This window comes from Electrona antarctica (genome assembly GCF_951216825.1).
Source record: "Electrona antarctica genome assembly, chromosome: 7".
Taxonomy (NCBI): Eukaryota; Metazoa; Chordata; class Actinopteri; order Myctophiformes; family Myctophidae; genus Electrona; species Electrona antarctica.
Window position 1 is genome coordinate 48223303 of NC_136812.1, and position 19401 is coordinate 48242703.

At 41.4% G+C, this 19401-nt stretch overlaps 1 protein-coding gene and 1 long non-coding RNA gene across 2 annotated transcripts in view; both read right to left on the reverse strand.

Annotated features, from left to right (window-relative positions):
* Positions 1-434: 434 nt before the first annotated feature.
* LOC306926044 lies at positions 435-5533 on the reverse strand. The gene is made up of 5 exons (XR_013790360.1): positions 5479-5533; positions 4827-4890; positions 2575-2615; positions 1709-1891; positions 435-1460 (listed from the first exon to the last, which is right to left on the reverse strand). It is a non-coding gene; the product is annotated as an uncharacterized lncRNA (long non-coding RNA).
* Positions 5534-16321: 10788 nt separating this feature from the next.
* Positions 16322-19401, reverse strand: part of LOC306926042 (uncharacterized protein) — a 44034-nt gene continuing 40954 nt past the window's right edge. Inside the window, exon 15 of the mRNA XM_079505273.1 lies at positions 16322-16684. Within this exon, the coding sequence (XP_079361399.1) occupies positions 16658-16684 (27 nt within the window). The 3' untranslated portion in view covers positions 16322-16657. The remainder of the gene's footprint in view (positions 16685-19401) is intronic.

Here is a 19401-nt window from a genome sequence, read left to right on the forward strand (position 1 = left end):
AGAAGAGTTGGAGAGTTATAAAGGCTCAACAGAGACCAGAAAAAAAATATTGTGTACCCTATATTTGAAGTACTAATCATTTATGTGTGTATTTCATGTAGTAGTTGGTAGTCATTCTGTGTATATGTACTACTGCACATTTGTGCTGGTGTTGTGCTGGAGTTAATGTGTTACATGTGTATATTTGAAGAACCCTACTAGTAGTTAGCCATTCGTTAAACTGGACAGCAGAACATATTGACTCACCTGGAAAATTGCTGCGGTTCTCTGACAAAATAATGAAGAGTTGGTGTTATAAAGGCTCAACAGAGACCCACAACAATGTTTACATGTTTATGTGTATACAGTATTTGAAGTATAGGCCTACTAGTTGTCATTTGTTAAACTGAACAGAAGCAGAACAGATTGACTCACCTCATTCATTTCCTGACAAAATAAAAGAAGAGTTGGAGAGTTATAAATGCTCAACAGAGACCAGACATTTAGGTACTTCACTTGCACATACATATATATTTCATTTACACATACATACTTCACTTGAAGTTGCACATACATACTTCACTTGGACAAATATAAATACTTAATTTATACAATACATACAGTACTTAATTTGCACATATACTGTACACACACACACACACACACACACACACACACACACACACACACCCCCCCCACACACACACACACACACACACACACACACACACACACACACACACACACACACACACACACACACACACACACACACACACACACACACACACACACACACACACACACACACACAAACACACACACACGCACTTGAAGTATGCATGCAGTATTTATAGGCCTACTAGTTGTCATTTGTTAAACTGAAAAGAAGAAGAACAGATTGACTCCTCCCAAATTGCTGTGGTAGCCTGACAAAATAATTAGTGATGCAAATCGGCAAACACATCGGTATCGGCCGATTTGAGTTGTTTTTAGATTAATCGGCATCGGTTCAATTAATCAATCAGACTGATTAATTAATTGGTCTTTCTTTACAGATAAACAAGCCCAAAGTAACACCTTGAACAGATCTACAAGCTCACGATATTACATATAAAGGTATTCAAGTTAAACCTGACTTGCCTAAGCCTGCAGTGCAGACACCTTGTTACATGTATTTTTCTGAATGGACAAAATTATTAGAATTTTTCAATACAAAATTAGATCATATTGACATCAGTAATATCGGTTAACGGCCATAACAGCAATTCATTATATCGGATATCGATATCGGCCAAAATATTTCATCGGCACATCCCTAAAAATAATGAAGAGTTGGTGTTATGAAGGCTCTGCAGAGACCCACAACAATGTTTACGTGTTTATGTGTATACAGTATTTGAAGTATAGGCCTACTAGTTGTCATGTGTTAAACTGAACAGAAGCAGAACAGATTGACTGACCTCCATCTCCATCAGATGCTGACAAAGGAAAAGAAGAGTTGGAGAGTTATAAATGTTCAACAGAGACCAGAAATAAATAATTGTGTACCCTATATTTGAAGTACTAGTCATTTATGTGTGTATTTCATGTAGTAGTTGGTAGTCATTCTGTGTATATGTACTACTGCACATTTGTGCTGGTGTTCATGTGTTACATGTGTATATTTGAAGTACCCTACTAGTAGTTAGCCATTCGTTAAACTGGACAGCAGAACATATTGACTCACCTCCTGAATTGCTGCGATATACTGACAAAATAATGAAGAGTTGGTGTTATAAAGGCTCAACAGAGACCCACAACAATGTTTACGTGTTTATGTGTAGTATACAGTATTCAAAGTATAGGCCTACTAGTTGTCATGTGTTAAACTGAACAGAAGCAGAACAGATTGACTCACCGCTTTCAGATCCTGACAAAATAAAAGAAGAGTTGGAGAGTAATAAATGCTCAACAGAGACCAGACATTTAGGTACTTCACTTGCACATACATATATATTTAATTTACACATACATACTTCACTTGAAGTTGCACATACATACTTCACTTGCACAAGTATAAATACTTAATTTATACATACATACAGTACTTAATTTGCACATATACTGTGTACACACACACACACACAAACACACACACACACACACACACACACACACACACACACACACACACACTGTAGTAGGAGTTGTTAGTCATTCTGTGTATACTATATGCACTACTTGTTGTCAGTACTAGTTCATGTGTGTATACTTAGTCTTGTGTGTGTCTATTTGACCTTGTGTTGTGTTGCTGTGTCAGTTCACTGTGTGGTACTGAAGTCAGTTAGTTGTGTTGTGTTGTGTTAAGTTTAAAAATTGTGAACTATCACTTTAAGACCTTTTAAGGCCTCGGACAAAGCCAACTGGGATGGTGACAACTCATGACAATAAACACAATGTTTTGATCCGAACAAATAATTAGAAAGAAGAAAAACAACAAAAAAAGTGTTGTACCCTGCCCCTTTTTTCTTCTTTCTAATTTGTCGGGTGCGACTGCTCTATAGTCTTCAGTTATATACAATAAATATTTCACTATGGCTTCACGTTACCTACATGTATTTGTTTCATGGTCCATGAGGTCATGGCATCAGCACCTTTGAAAGTAAAATAATAAAGGTTAACCTCAAAGGCCCTTAAAACAAGGCTCCAGACTTCCCAAAACAAACTGGTCAGGTTACTACATGGCCTCACTCCCCGAACCCACCTCACCCCTGCCCATTTTGACAGAATGGCTTAGGGTTGACGACAGAGTACAGCATCTTGCAATGGGTCTGATCCACAAGATTCGATACACCACCAAGATAGCCATGTACCTGTCTAAATACTTCACTAAGATACCCATGTACCTGTCTAAATACTTCCTTAATGTCAACGAAGTCCACACCCACAACACCAGAGGGAGCTCAATAAACCATGTGCAACCCAGATTCGGCACAAACAAGGGACTAAATTAATTTCTCTCCTATATGCCACCAAAATGTGGAACGCCCTACCAACAGTCATTAAGACATGCGAATCCCTTGACTTGTTGTTGACTTGACCTGTTTTGGTGTGTTTATGTGTTTTCTCCAATCTGTTAATAAATTCTTCAATCAATCAAAAAAGTATTTGTTAACTGTGAAAAATCCACAGGCCACAGCAAAGAGACATTGGGTGCATGATTGGTTGGATACTGTGCAGAAGCAGAAGTACAGTTGAGAATAAATCCATTTGTTTGTTTTTTTGTTAAAAGTTTGAATCACAATAATAGTAATCATTGCTATACAGTGTTTGTTCAGTCACTGGGGTTTCCTTGTCTCTCCAGTTCTTTAACCAGTAAGTGGTGACGGCAGATAGGAGACTGCTGGGCGAGTGCTGGCACTTTGGCATGGGGGGGTCAGATCAGCATATGGAATATGTTCTGTACTGGTCATATATGGAGCGTGTCTTGAGTGTACAGGGTTTGTTGAGGTCAGATCAGATCAAGAGTTGCTGGCCATATATGGTGGTGTGACGTGTCACGAGGCGTGACCATATATGGAGGCGTTAAGGGTCTCAATGATGTCACGTGATGTCACGAGGCATGATGGATTGGCAACCATATATGGAGGTGTGACGGACGGACGGACGTGAGATGCAGGATTTCATACTAGTAAATGTGACCTCCGGTCGCAATAAACCGAAAATACATTTTCAGGTAGGTGACACAATTTCAGCCAATCAGGAGAGAGTAGCCATTAATCAGCTTTTTTTTGAGTGGTGCAAACCACTCCAATAACCAGCTTTGTCTGTATGTATGTGTCTATGTATGTGTGTACCTGTACGTGTGTGTACCTGTACGTGGGACCCAAAAAAATGAGCATGGTTACTATGGTCACTGACATTACGTCAGACCACAGCTGATCAGGCTATATATATAAGACCTCAGTTCACACGGGTGTGATTTTTTTATTTCTTTGTGTCATCACTTACAATTCCACTTGTTTAATCTGTATCCTGACTGTGTTCTCTATCCTGATTGGATAACATTGTATCCAGACTTGGAGCTGGAGAGCATGGTACTGAACAAACACGCTATAGAAATGACTATCACAATATAGAGCTGGAGAGCATGGTACTGAACAAACACGCTATAGAAATGACTATCACAATATAGAGCTGGAGAGCACGGTACTGAACAAACACGCTATAGAAATGACTATCACAATATAGAGCTTTTTAACACGTATTTTAACCAATGCAAATCAAGCCTACTGAATGCCCAGTGGTGAAAAAAGTACTCAATTGTTTTACTTAAGTAAAAGTACCAATACTGCAATTTAGAACTACTTCGTTACAAGTAAAAGTAAGGAATTGAAAATGTACTTGAGTAAAAGTACAAAAGTATCTGCATCAAATTGTACTTAAACTAGGACTACTAAAAGTAAAAGTACTCATTGTGCAGAATGTGCCATTTCACAAGTTCAAAATGTGTACAAAATCTATTGAAAATAGCAGATCTACAAGCTCACAATGAGTCACGTTGCGAGTTTGCGACGCATTGTGAGCTTGTAGATGGGCTATTTTCAAATGGCCGAAATGTATAGGGTTGAAGTGGTTAATGTATGTTTTCTAATCAAAATTAAAATCGCCAAAGTAACTCAAGTTTTCAAATAATTGTAGTGGAGTAAAAGTACACATTTTGGCTCTGAGATGTAGTGGAGTAGAAGTAGAAGTATTGGAAATTGGAAATACTCAAGTAAAGTACAAATACCTCAAAATTGTACTTAAGTATACAGTACTTAAGTAAAAGTACTTTCCACCACTGTGAATGCCTCTGTACATACCTGCACAGTGGCTCAGAGACAGGACAGCCAGTATGGAGATGGAGATCAGGAAACACAGCTTCATCTAGTAACAGTAATAATAGTCAAATAAAATAATAATAAGAACATTGTATTTCATAACAACAATACTACAAAAAACAATTACGTTTATGTTTGAAAATCTACAGAAAACTGTTTTGATTCCGTCATGTCGTTTGATTGTAGTAGTAGTAGTAGTAGTAGTATAGTGTTCTCTATGCCAAACTACAATCAACTAGTTTCAGTGTTGGAAAAAGTACTCACATGTGTAAAGTCTGGTATTAAAACTACTTGAGTAAAAGTACAAAGATATTGACATTAAAATGTACTTAAAGTACTCATTAGGCAGAATGTCCCATTTCAAGTTTTCAAAATCTTTTGAAAATAGCCAAAATACATTGAGCTTTAGTGGTTAAAATAATCAAATCTAAATCTACAAAGTAACTATAGTAATTAACGTTTTCAAATAGTTGTAGTGTAAAGTAAAGTAGAGTAAAAGTACAATATTTTCCTCAGAGATGTAGTGAAATACTCAATTTAAGTAAAAATATCTCAACATTTAACTCTAGTACAGTACAGTAGTTGAATAAATGTACTAAATGAGTCAGAACTACACAACAGAAAATGGGCTCACCGTTTCAAAAAAGTTGTCCTGTTGGCTTGTTGCTTCTGAGATGAATCTAAATCAGATCCTGGCAAGAGAATAAGGAGTTGGACTTATAAACGCTCAACAAAACAACAATGTGACCTTGCCATGATGCTATGGTCACGGGTATGTGAGTCATAACAGATACAAAAGTAAATAAAAGGTTTGATATAGAAAACGTGATGTTCTCCAATGTCGATGAGATGTGCTTCAATCAATAGAATAGCAAGTATAAACCTAGACCTCGGGCAGGTGGGGTCATCAATACCTCCGTACACCAGTGGCGGAAAGTAACTAAGTACATTTACTTAAGTACCACTTAAGTACTTTACTTTAGTAAGTCCAATTTTCTGTACTTTAACTTCTACTCCACTACATTTCAGAGGCAATTAAATATTGTATACTTTCACACCACTATAATTATTTGACAACTTTAGTTACTAGTTACTTCACTTCAGTCCTATATACATTTCGCCCATTTGGAAATAGCAGATCTATAAACTCACAATGCGTCGCGATGCGACACATTGTGAACTTGTAGATCTGCTATTTTCAAACCACTTTGACATTTTTTCACATTTGAAAACTTGTAAAACAGGACATTCTGAATAATGAGTACTTTTACTTTTGATACTGTGGTAAATATTGGACACCCCCGAGTCCTTGTACCGAGACTTGACTAAAAACTGAGAGAGAAAGTTGAGACAGCAGACAGCTGCTTGATGTTTCCTCAGGCTCAGATGGTCATTTATTAGCAGACAGAGTACAAGGCTTCCGCTGCCAGCAAGTGGCAGTGGGCCCCAAAATGACCATCCACACGTATAATGACCGGACCAACTGAATTATCATAACGTAGTGGCAGTTTACAGGCATAGAGGTGAAGAAGAGAGGCGTGTTCAATGCCTCTCTGAAGGCAATTTGATCAACAATTTGCTCCTGGCCCATCAACAAAACCCCTTTTACAGATTACCCCAGGAACAAGTCAGGACAGTCCTGCAGGAACCATATAACACAATAATTGTAATCTTGGTGGCACTTCACCTAGCTTTTGAATACAGTTAAGAACAGGCCTTGGGATACACTTAGCTTGTATAAATAGGCCAGACAGGCCAGACCTATAGGCTTCACACGGTGCACATTTGTCCAAGAATAAGAGATAGGGCCTATCGCGTTGCGTGTTCGAGTCATGACAACCTTTGTTGCGTGTCTCTCCCCTTCTCTCTCTCTCTCTTTCCTGTCTATCTTCACTTGATACTATATCAATAAAGGCAGAAAAGCCAAAAACAAATCTTTAAAAAGAAAAAAAGGAGATATGTTGAATTATATGGTTCCAAATACCGTACAGTACATTTGTACTTTTACTACAGTACATTTTGAATGCAGTACTTCTACTTGTAGTATCTACATTGCAGTATTGCTACTTTTACTTGAGTAAACAATGCGAGTACCGTACTTTGTCCATCACTGCCGTACACAAACGTGTCTGTGGCAAAGACTTGGTCTTGTCTGTGGCATTTTTTATTTTATTTTTACACACTTTATTTTTTATTTTTTAAGATATATTTTTGGGCTTTTTCTGCCTTTATTGGACAGTGTACAGTATGGTGACAGGCTGCCTTAGCAGCCTTTAGTGCCCGGACCGCTATACTAGCCGCCCAGGCACACACACTTTATAATGTTATTGTTTTGAATGTCAGAATATGACACGTACTCTTTACCATGACACTATTGCACATTAGGAGGCCAAGTAGTAGGCTACTAGTGGTTCTCAAATGTTTTATTTGAAAGGACCCCCGAGTGTACAAATGGACCCATAAGGGTCAATTTGGTTCAACTTGCAGGTTGAGAACCACATGCTTTGACAAGCCTGTGTGTGGTACAGTCGTTCTGCCATGAGCACAAGGAATGTTACAAGGACAAGCTGTACCATATACAATAGCTATCAGGCCTAAGAGGGCTATATCTTTTCTCAGAGGCACTAAGGCAGGGGTGTCCAAACTGTTTTCAATGGGGGCCAGATTAGAAAACATGAAAACACCCAAGGGCCAACTAGTGTACATCTCTTACCTATCGTAATTTACTTTCGGACCATAATAAAGTCACAGGCTACAAATGCATTGCATTTCAACCATTTTATTTCATCAATATCAAAAGGTCATTCATCATAATGAATGTAATCTGATTTGCAAGATAAAACAAGATAAAAGATAAAGATAAAACAAATAGTAGAAATAGTTTAAAAAAAAAATAGCCCTTATGACTATAAGGGCTCTATTTCCGTCAGTGCTTTTACCTGTACTGCGACAATGCCCACAAGTCAGCCAATGCCCGCAAATTACGGATATAGCAGCTTGTGTTATCCCTAAATGGTACCTTGGTGCAGCGTTACCCGCTATTATATCCATTATGCTGACACGACACCATTATTTGCATGGGCGTGTTGGCACGCTTTCCCCAAAATTGCTATTGTGGCCATACGCATTTGGGAAAGCGCATAGCAGAGTTTAAAAGCACCCGTAAACTGTAATCCCAAATCCGTTTGGCGGCATGCCTGCAATGGAGCATAAGCAGCGAGTGCATTCTCCGGCAGCAGCAATGAGACTCTGCGCTGTCGGGGGGAGGGGCGGAACCTGCCGGAGAAGGTGGGTGGATTGTGACAGCTTCGTTCCGCGGCACTGTCGGTCCGTTCCGTTCGGCAGCCGCCGCTCCAGACGTCGCAACTGCCGGTAACAGCCGCGGCGCTGCCGGGGGGAGGGGCGGCATCTGCCAGGGAAGCTGGGGGGATTATGACACTCGACTGCTGCTCACTTCCACGGCAGTGCGTTTGGTCCGACATGCGTTGCATCGTGCTTGCGGTTACGGTTAGGGTTTGGGGTAGAGTAGTTTTTCCACCACTGGCTCTTGCAGCCGATCAAGAACACGCCACCCGTCTCCTCACAGCTGATCCAGAACACCGCCACCCGTCTCCTCACAGCCGATCCAGAACACCGCCACCCGTCTCCTCACAGCTGATCCAGAACACCGCCACCCGTCTCCTCACAGCCAATCCAGAACACCGCCACCCGTCTCCTCACAGCCGATCCAGAACACCACCACCCGTCTCCTCACAGCCGATCCAGAACACCACCACCCGTCTCCTCACAGCCGATCCAGAACACCGCCACCCGTCTCCTCACAGCCGATCCAGAACACCGCCACCCGTCTCCTCACAGGAAAAAAAGAAGCGAGACCATATCACTGCAGCCTCGCTCCATTGGCTCCCTGTCTGCTTCCCAATTGACTTTAAGATTTCAACATGCTTTTGAAATGGGTTGGCACCCTTTCCCAGCCAGAGCCTTGAGATCAGCGACCAAAACAAAGAACTAGGGGTCATCGGGCCTTTGCGGCGGCTGCCCCAAAGTATAATTTGCCCATACATATAAAATCTTCCCAGTCGATAGTTACTACATGTATGTTCTATTGTTATTATCGTACGTTCAGCTAGACTTGCTCCGCCCATTTTACAGTGACACTCGTGCTCTAGCTGTGCCATCTTGACTCTCACACGAGAGAGTTTTGTGTGTGTGTGTGTGTGTGTGTGTGTGTGTGTGTGTGTGTGTGTGTGTGTGTGTGTGTGTGTGTGTGTGTGTGCGTGCGTGCGTGCGTGCGTGCGTGCGTGCGTGTGTGCGTGCATGCGTGTAACCCTGCCTTTTCAGATGTAACAGCTAATACACCAGATGCTGTTGTTCTTGATGAGGACAGTAGAGAAGTGACCATTTTGGAAGTGGCATGTATATTTGACAACAGTCTAGAAGAGGCATTCCTTTAACCTGACTCCGCCAGATAAGTCAGGTTAGCATTACTTACCTAGGTACTTAAAAGTACCAGCGTGCTATTATACAGCTTGGTTACAAATGTAAACTACTATCAGTTGGTATCACATGGTAACATTTTATCACCGTTTCCTGCCCCGGGCAGCCCACCTCATGCGACCCCTGTATGAGGCCCTTAGACGCAAATCCCCCAAGCACGCTGTGGACGGGTCCCCGGAGAGGGACAGCACATTCAGGGCTGCCAAGTACGCTCTATGTCACCATGCTGGCGCACCCGTTGCTCCATCACCACTGACGCTTTGGACTATGCCGTTGGTGCCGTGCACGAGCAGTGGGTGGACGGCGCCTGGCAGGCACGCGCTTTCTTCAGCCGACAGCTGAGCTGACAGCAGTGAGCGCAAGGTACAGCAATCCACCGACGTCGATGCCATGCTCCTGTGCGACGTCTCGCTGGGTCAGCCCAGGCCTGACGTGCCCTGTCGGTGGCGTCGGCGCGTTTTTGACGCTGTCCATGGGCTCTCTCACCTGGGCAGGAAGCCATCACAAAAACTGGTAGCAACCAAGTTTGTCTGGCATGGCCTCAAAAAGGATGTACGGGACTGGGTGACCACCTGCGTGACATGCCAACGCTCCAAAGTGCACCGCCACACTAAAGCCCCCCCTCTGACGCCATTCCTGGTGCCAGAACGGCGTTTCGACCACGTCAACGTGGACCTGATGAGCCCTCTGCCTCCTTCCCATGGCTTCACCCACCTTCTCACCATGGTGGACAGGACAACCCGCTGGCCGGAGGCCGTCCCACTGTCTTCGACGACGACTGCTGATGTTGCCCAGGCTTTCATCGAGACTGGGTTTCTCGTCTGACCTGTCCAGTGACCGTGGTTCCCAGTTCACGTCTGAGCTGTGGACCGCCGTTGCTGAGGGCCTGGGCACGAAGCTCCACCGCACCACCGCATACCACCCACAGGGAAACGGCATGTTTGAATGTTTTCCTCGCGCTATGAAAGCTGCTCTGCGGGCCAGCCTCACGGAACAATGCCTGGATCGACAGGCTTCCGTGGGTTATGCTGGGCATCAGGACTGCTCCCAGAGGCGTATCTACAATAAGGCGAGGGCAGGCGTCCGCCTGTCCAAATCCATTTCTGGCCTGGCCAAAATCCATACAATGAGAAAAAAAAAGGACAAAAACAAGACCTGAGAACTATTAATGGACAGCTGATTGGCCGTTGCGGTAGAGCGCGACCATCAATCACCCATTGGAATGTAAATGCATGCCTTTCAGCCTTTGTATCCTACTGTCTGGCAGGTATATCTCTTTGAAAACCTTTAGTGCTACGATTGTGCACGGGGAGACGACAATTAACACATGATCTTGCCTGCCCAAAACGTAATTCCTGGATACGCCACTGACTGCTCCCAAGGAGGATCTTTCGTCCCCTCCGCCACGACTCCCTGGTCGGCTTCCCGTCAACGTTCCTTGCTTCTGGATCAGGCAATAAATGGGACGTGTCGTCCTGCACACCCACAGAAAGAAGTAGCACTATCAAATATCAATCCATCATTTCCTGCTATTCCTACAAACGAAAAATAAATTGAAATTAAAATTAATGTCATTGAACCTTTAATACAGTGGTTCTCAACCTTTTCAGGCCATGACCCCCCAAAATAAATCATACGTTTTACTCTTATGTACAAGTCACAAGATGTAACAATAAAGTACAACATTGAACCTTGAAGGTATTAAAAAGGTCTTCAAATTCCTTACATTTTCACTTCACTGTCATCTGGAGACCACCCAAAATAATGTGGAGACCGTCCTGGGGGACCCCAACATATGGGCTGAGAACCACAAGCTTCAATACAATACGAGTGGACAAGGGAGACACATTGAGTTTGGACAGGCCTGTGGTACAGTAGTTCCTGCACGAGGACAAGCAATGTTACAAGGACAAGCTGTACCATAAACAATAGCTATCAGGCCTAAGAGGGCTATATCTTGCTCTCAGAGGCACTAAGGCAGGGGTGTCCAAACTTTTTTCAATGGGAGACATCTTGACTCTTATGTCATATATACTTATCATAGCCGGGGCACAAGGATGAATAACAGAAGATAAACAACATAATGTACTGGAAATAAACTTGTCGTGTGATACATATTGTCTGCAGTGTCATCTCGTTGGAGCTCGTCACTCAACTCACCACCATTGGAGGGACACTTGAGGAACTAAAAACACTGTGTACATGATTATACACTATTGTCAACAACTTGGCACGTACCAAAGTACATACCCTCAGTGTTTTCGTTTATTACATAAAAATGCATAATATAAAAGGTTAAAATGTTCAGGTTAAAATTCTTCATGCTGCAGGCTGGCATATGTCCATTTATGTTATTAGCATTTATTATATGTAACATTATTTTCGGTACATTATGACGTAAGAGCCAAGATGTCTATAGGCCTGATAACTATTGTTGATTAGCCTCGCGTTGCGATACTAATAATATAACACTGCGTTGAGACAATAAGCATTGTTTATGGTACAGTTTGTCCACCACTCTGTACACCAAACCTACAGACAAGAATAGTATTTTACATGCCACCAGTGCACACCCCCCTGCTTTGAAGAAAGGTTTGCCATATTTCAGATTTTGAAAAAGAGAGAGACATCGTGTACAGAAACTTTGTTGAAAGAGGGTACCCCAAAAAATGGCTTGACTCTGCTTTAACTAAATTGAATAATCCAAACCAGGTTGCACAGACTAAAAATAAACATTCATGTGCCTGCATCACTACCTATAATCCTTTGAGCAATGATATACGTAGCATCATAGAGAAACACTGGCATGTTTTGTCAGCTGATCCTGAAGGTGCCAAAGTGTTCACTGACCCTCCTCTTTTCTCTCATTATGGATGGAGTCACCGGCTTCTACCCTTGTCTACATTGTGTGGCCTGTAAAAACTCCAAGAAAATGAACACATTTACAAGTGCAGTTACTATAACAAACAATACACTATCAGACAATTTGTAAATTGTAGTTCTTCTAATGTAGTCTACATGATTTCATGCAAATGCAATCTACAGTATGTAGGCAAATCATCCAGGGCAGTACGCACACGCATCATAGAACACATGAGTGCCATTAGATGCAATGATATCAAATCTCCTGTCGCAAGACATTTCATGGAAGCCGGTCACTACATAGCAGATCTGTCGTTCACAGTTATTGAACAAGTTAAGAAATCTAGAAGAGGGGGTGATTTATTTTTTATTTACAGTCTGTCAATCCGGGTGGCTTGAACGAAGATCTCTCACTCCAGTGCTACCTATAGAGAAGTTATTTTCAAAAAGTGTTTTGTATAAGACTGTCAAAATGTGGTGTATGCAGTACTCATGTTTCCTATATAACTGTATGAACTATCTATTCTGTAATGTCCACGCCCCACCATCAGTAATAATAATAATTCTCAGCACCTGAGCTGTATTCTTTGAGCTCTTTAATAGCAAGTTCTTTGTCTGTGAAAATCATATAGCACTGACGAAGGTCTTAGGACCGAAACGTTTGCTTTTTAATTGCACTTTGAGCACAGAGCACTTTATGAGCATGATAAAATAAAAGGAAAAATGTTTCCCTAAGTCTCAGTCTATAGAAGTTTTTACTTCAAGTTTTCCTCACAGTTTGTCCTTGTAACAGAACAGTATAACCATGGTCTGATTCCTTGTGCTCTTGGCAGAACGACTGTACCACAGGCCTGTACTAATAATTATTGTACATCTCCCCTGTCCGATCATGTTTTAGAGCACAACCACCACCACCTTTTAAGCAATGCCTCTGACCCTTTAATTTCATACTATTAATTGACCAGTGAATTTCACTACACAAGACACGGCGAGAACATGCAAACTCCACACAGAAAGGCCCTTTCGCCAACTCCACCTATGGTATGGGTGCTAATGACGCGGAGGAGAGAACACGCCCTCAGCCTCACATGCCCAGAACATCAGGATACACCTGTGTAGTTTATGGCTGCTCCAACAGTAGTGGCAACATTCAACTTTGGAGAAAAACGGTATGTCAAAAAATACACCGCGGTGGCTGAGACCAGAGCCATAGAGTAATGGTTGAGACGATCACTGCTTCGTCTGTTGCCACTACTGTTGGAGTTAAATTGGACTTAAAAACAGCTATGGTTGGGGATTTCCTAATGTAACCTGGAATTTTATTCCAGCTTTGTGGTGCATAATAGTGCAATAGTACAAAATCCAAAATCACAGCCAATATCCGGTCTAATATCAGGGTATAAGGATATAATATTGATACTTTTTTTCTCCCGATCCGATTCCGATCATTTCGGTTCCTGAAAATGCATTTTCTGTTTAATAAAATGCTGGAGACATGGAGACTCCTGTAGTCCTATTACTGCAGCAAACACTATACAGCCATGAGTAGGCTATCAACAATATGGAGTTTTTTAACACTTATTTTAACTAAAGAAAATCTCTTACACAGTACAGAGACTATGAAAATATATTTTAATTTGATTATAACAACCATATTATTGCCCTTGATTTATCTTCTCTTTGAAAGAGTATACCTACTGTATTGACCTTGACTTATCTGCTCCTTGAAGGAAAACCTACTGTAGCATACGGTCCTTTTCCTTGACTCTCATTCTCCGACAGAGACATCTACTCATTACAGCCCATGTGTTATACTGTATCTTATCATTTGATTCCACCCTCTGGCCACAATCAATATTACATCAGAGCACATACGCACCCCTTGTGTACATGCTAACATCTATGAATGAGTGCAGGAAGGCATTCTGTTTTACATTTCTGGGTAGGCCACACCATCCTAAACGAGTACAGAGGTTTTTGTGAGCAATACTTAAAGGCAGCTAAAACAAGTTTGCAGCAGCAAACTAGTATTTTGACTTCAATTGAGCTAGTGTTTATAATAATATACAGTGACTTTTATTGAATGGTAGCATATACATTCTTATAACTAGACTAGTCCACTGCAGCTCAGAACTCCTGAGCTCAAACGATCCGCCAGCCTCAGCCTCCCGGTAGCTTGGATTACAGGCGCACGCCACTGCGCCCGGCGAGAAGCAGAGACACTTCTAGGGCTTTTAACTTTGAGAATCATTACGTCATTCATTGGTGATACTGCGCTCGTCACTGCCATCTAGTGGTAGTGTTAAACTGCTGCGGGTTTGGAAACAAAGTGGTGTGGAAAGTACTCACATGTTTTACTAAAAGTAATTAGCAATGTACAAACACTCTGGTGCAAGTAAAAGCCCAAAATTAAAAATGTAGGCCTACTTGAATAAAATTTGCTATTTGTAGCCTACTTACAAATAGCATTTCTACATACTTTAGAAAGTCGGAGCAGCCAGCCAGTCTACTAATGCAGAATGTCCTTGTCCCATTTCCCAAGTTTTCAAATGTCCATCCATCCATGAGATGAGATGAGATACTTTATTAATCCCCGAAGGGAGATTGAAGCGCTACAGCAGCATAGAGTGACACATAAATCAAGCTGAACAAACAAAAAAAACAGTAAACACATAAGTGGACATAAACACACTACCAGGACCACACGCAAACTTTGGGGAGGCAGTTCTTATGCATTTGCATTATAGTCTGATGGCAGGGTAGCAGTAACCTGACTCCGCCAGATGGGGCAGCAGAGAGTACACTGGAAACCCAGTATACTCTCTGCTGCCCCATCTGGCGGAGTCAGGTTAGGGTAACAGGTCATCTCGCCCCTTTGCCAACTCGCGTCCACGAAAAGTGAAGACGGCTCGCCCCGGAATTTCGAAAAGTGAAGACGGCTCGCCCCGGAATTTCGAAAAGTGAAGACGGCTCGCCCCAAGCCGTGGATAGCTCGCCCCCAAAGCGTGGATATCTCGCCCCAACGCATGGATATCTCGCCCCATGTTTATTTCATGTTTATTTTACCTTATTTCTCATATTAGAACATTTAGAATCAATGTTGTTTGTCAAAGGAGAACATTTAGAACCAGTTTGTTGTTGTTGTTGGTCAAATTAAAATTATGTATGGATAATGAATGGCTCACCCCCTTCCATTGTTCTGGAAATTCCATTCTGGAAAGGTGTTCCATTCCTCCATTACTGAAATTAGTTGTTGTTGTTGTTGTTGTTGTTGTACTATTGTTGTACTATTCTAGGTCTGCCTAAAAGTACAGTACTTGTTAGAGTTAAAGATTTAGTTGGGGACCTGGAGTCTGTGAAATCTTTCACAGACTTACAGCGCCACCAACAGGTGGATTTTTGAAAATGACTCAAATCATGAAGGCAGCTTACGTGGAATCTTTCACAGACTTTCATAGGCTACTAGGCTGAGGAATATATCCCACCCTTTTCACATTGGCCAGTTACAGCGCCACCAACAGGTGGATTTTGAAAATGATCAAACACCAATCAAGCAAATGTTTGGTCGTTTTTTGTAGGCCACCACAATGCTTTTCCAATGGGAGTCAAATGGTTTGACCAAACATTTTTGTTTGATGAAAGGGCAGGGGCAGAACACTGCCAGCAATCAGCAATCGAACACAAATGTTTGGTCAAACCATGTGACTCCCATTGGAAAAGCATTGTGGTGGCCTAAAAAAACAAAAAACGACCAAACATTTGCTTGATTGGTGTTTGATACATTTGAATGAGGCCTTATTAGGCCATATTCACATGTATCAAACGCAATCAAACAAATGTTTGGTCGTTTTTTTGTTTTATTATATAACATCACAACACCAAGTTTGATGAGGTAGTATTGCTTTGTTGTATTGCTTTGTTGTATTGCTTTGTTTTCAAATTTTAAGGTTTTCTTAATTTTTCATTTTCTAAAAAAGGAACATTTTGGAGTTGGGTGGTTTCTTCTCAACAGCAGAAATATGAAAGAAAAAACAACATAAATATGTATTATTGACACATTGTACCACATTGTAAAAATAAAAAGAAAGAAAAAAATAAATCAGACATCTTCTCATAACCTGAAGCTTATTTCAATTTATTAAGCTGACATATAGAACATTTTAATCATAACATTTAGATCTATAGACCAAATTTTTGTTTACAAACATGGGGTCTGGGCACACGGGTGACTGTTTCATGTAATCAATTCCCAACAGCAACTGAAAGTTTGATGGGGCATTTTTTTTCCATTGCATCTTACGAGAGGAAGGGTTCTTCTGCTGCCGGTATGCGCGCACATGCTGTTTCTTATCAGTGTGACGTCGTCTGTCGGGGTGTCATATATACTCTAAGGTCCATACTCCATCCAAAGGTAGTCTTCGCTGTAGTCTTCCGGCGGCGTCTCTTCCGAGTTTTTAGACAGCTGGTGGTGGATGGAAAAGCTGGAAAAGGTGGAAGCTTAATTAGCATCATACATCATCATACATCGCATTCCGTGCTCAGCCAATCAAGTAAAAGTATCAATACTGCAATGTCAGAAAATCTAAATGTACTTGAGTAAAAGTACAAATGTATTGGTATCAAAAGTACTTAACCCTAGAACACTAAACACGGGTGATTTTCACCCGGACACTTATATTTTTGTAATTTTCATAATGTTGCTGATGTCTGAGGTGGATGGGTCTTTCAGTAGCTTCATGATGCTCAGTGATACATCATAATGTTGCTGATGTCTGAGGTGGATGGGTCTTTCAGTAGCTTCTTGATGCTCAGTGACATCATAATGTTGCTGATGTCTGAGGTGGATGGGTCTTTCAGTAGCTTCATGATGCTCAGTGACATCATAATGTTGCTGATGTCTGAGGTGGGTGGGTCTTTCAGTAGCTTCATGATGCTCAGTGACATTATGAGGTTATTCTGCTTTATTGTTCCTATACATGTTATTGTTTTTATGAAGTGAAATGTGACATGTGATGCTGACTGTCACGGGGCAGCCCGTGCCCTATATACACACACACTCTGATTAAGGACATTGCACGCACGCACACACCACACAGACTGTGGGAGATGATGTAATGTCAATACTGTTGATGAATGCATTTCACTATTTATTCACAAGTCATAATGATGTACAATGTTTATTGTTTATTGAAACCTGTGGTTAGCTCATTGGCACTGGTATGGCCTCTCCAGTGCTGGCACTCTTCTGTCAGACTCTGAACTGCTGAACCAGAGCAGGGCTCAGCCAGTCAGCTTAAGACAGGGGGGAAGGGGCCAAGTACTGTTGAGGAGTAGGGGTGTTCCACAGTGTTGATGAGCAAAGTATTACTATTATCGGTGGAGATGATTGCAAACCCAAAGGATGTTTAGACTAAAATAGAACATCTACATCTAACATGTAGTCATGTTCAGCGGATATCGGTGAGCTTGTAGATAAGCTGTTTAGATTTAATTGCTTCTCTGTGAGTGGTAGGATTCTCTCATATAAAAGGGAGACTGCAGGCAGAGCTAGTGGGTTATGCTCGGGCAGGCAACATGCTGACAGCCCATTGAGAGAGCTGCTAGGGCCCATTTCATGGGCGTAGCCTAGTTCAGTTTTTGTTATTTTTCCTTTGTCCTAAGTTTGCCATTAAGTATTTTTGAGTTCTTTGTTTTGGATTTTTGGCCAGTATGATTTTTGCTGTTTGATATTTTTGTTATTGTGAATATCTGCACTGGAGCTGGAGTGGGAGAAATAAAAGCCATACAAAGCATCACTGACTGTTTTTGGAGCCTTGGCCGTTCGGGCAACTTCACACTGACTATTTGTAGAATAGTATTCTTTCCTATGAGAAAAGTAACAGATTTCATTGTGAACCGTTTTATTTTGTCAGTTACCTTTTGTGGCATCTCTATATAAATATACAAACTATAACCCTACGATCCCACTTATTTTTTTCCTTAGTTAATCATTTTCCCTAATGGACAAAGGGCGATTGTTACAACATCATAGAAGGTAGCTTTGTTTCCCTGTCCACATCCCTAGAAAAACTACAGGCAGGTGTTCGGGTGAATTTCACCCGTCTTTAGTGATAGTGTGATAGAGAAAAATCCCACACACCCACAATGGACTTTTATTGTATGTTTGTCTTCACTGGACCATTCTCACATGTCCTAGAAATGGGTGGACCAAAGGAGAAGTTCCCAACTTCATTTATCTTTTTTTTAGGAATATTTTTAAAATACTATTTTAATACTTTTTCGTTTTTTTGTTGATAAGTCATGATGAAATATTAATTATTATTAATATTGCAATATATTTTGATGAGAAATATTTGTTATGGAATATTTTTTTCTTGGGTAAAATATACCAGTGTTTAGTGATGGTGTAACAAAAAACATGTTTAGTGTTCTAGGGTTAAAGTACCAAAAGTAGAAAGTAGTCATTATGCAGAATGTCCCATTTCACAAGTTTTCAAATGTATGCAATGAAAAAAAATAATCAAATGGCCAAAATGTATACATAGCTGAAGTGGTTAGTTTGTTTTGTATAATAATCACAATCTACAAAGTATCTAGTAACTAAAGGTTTCAAATAATTGCAGTGGAGTAAAAGTACCTCTGAGATGTAGTGGAGTAGAAGTAAAAGTATACTGGAAATTGTAAATAATACTGTAAAGTAAAAGTTCCTCAAAGTATTTAAGTAGCCTACAGTACTAGAGTAAATGTATTTAGTTACATTACACCACTGACTGCAGCTCAGGAGGAGCACTAATGATGCTTTGTTGTGCAATAGTGTAATGCACTAAAAATAGCTGATCTACAAACTCACAGCCTGTTGCAGATGCAGTAGATTTAAGCAATAAGCCACGAGAGGTCTCAGGTTACCGGGTATTTTACAATGGCTGGGGGCGTAGGCAGACCCGACGTGGAGCGGAGGGTCTTCTACCCCCCAGCCATTGTAAAATACCAGGTTAGCTGGGGCCACATCACTTCCTTGTTGTGCTCGGCAAGTAGGCTATGTGACGGGAGAATAGCGCTTGATGTCTTTACGGGGCTGCCTGGAGCCACACATTCACAGTCATATGAGCCGGGCGGTGGTTAGGCGCCCGCACGGCATGGGTTTGTAAGGCAATCAAGCGCTCCCCTTCCCCAGTACAGCTACAGAGATGCGGAATCA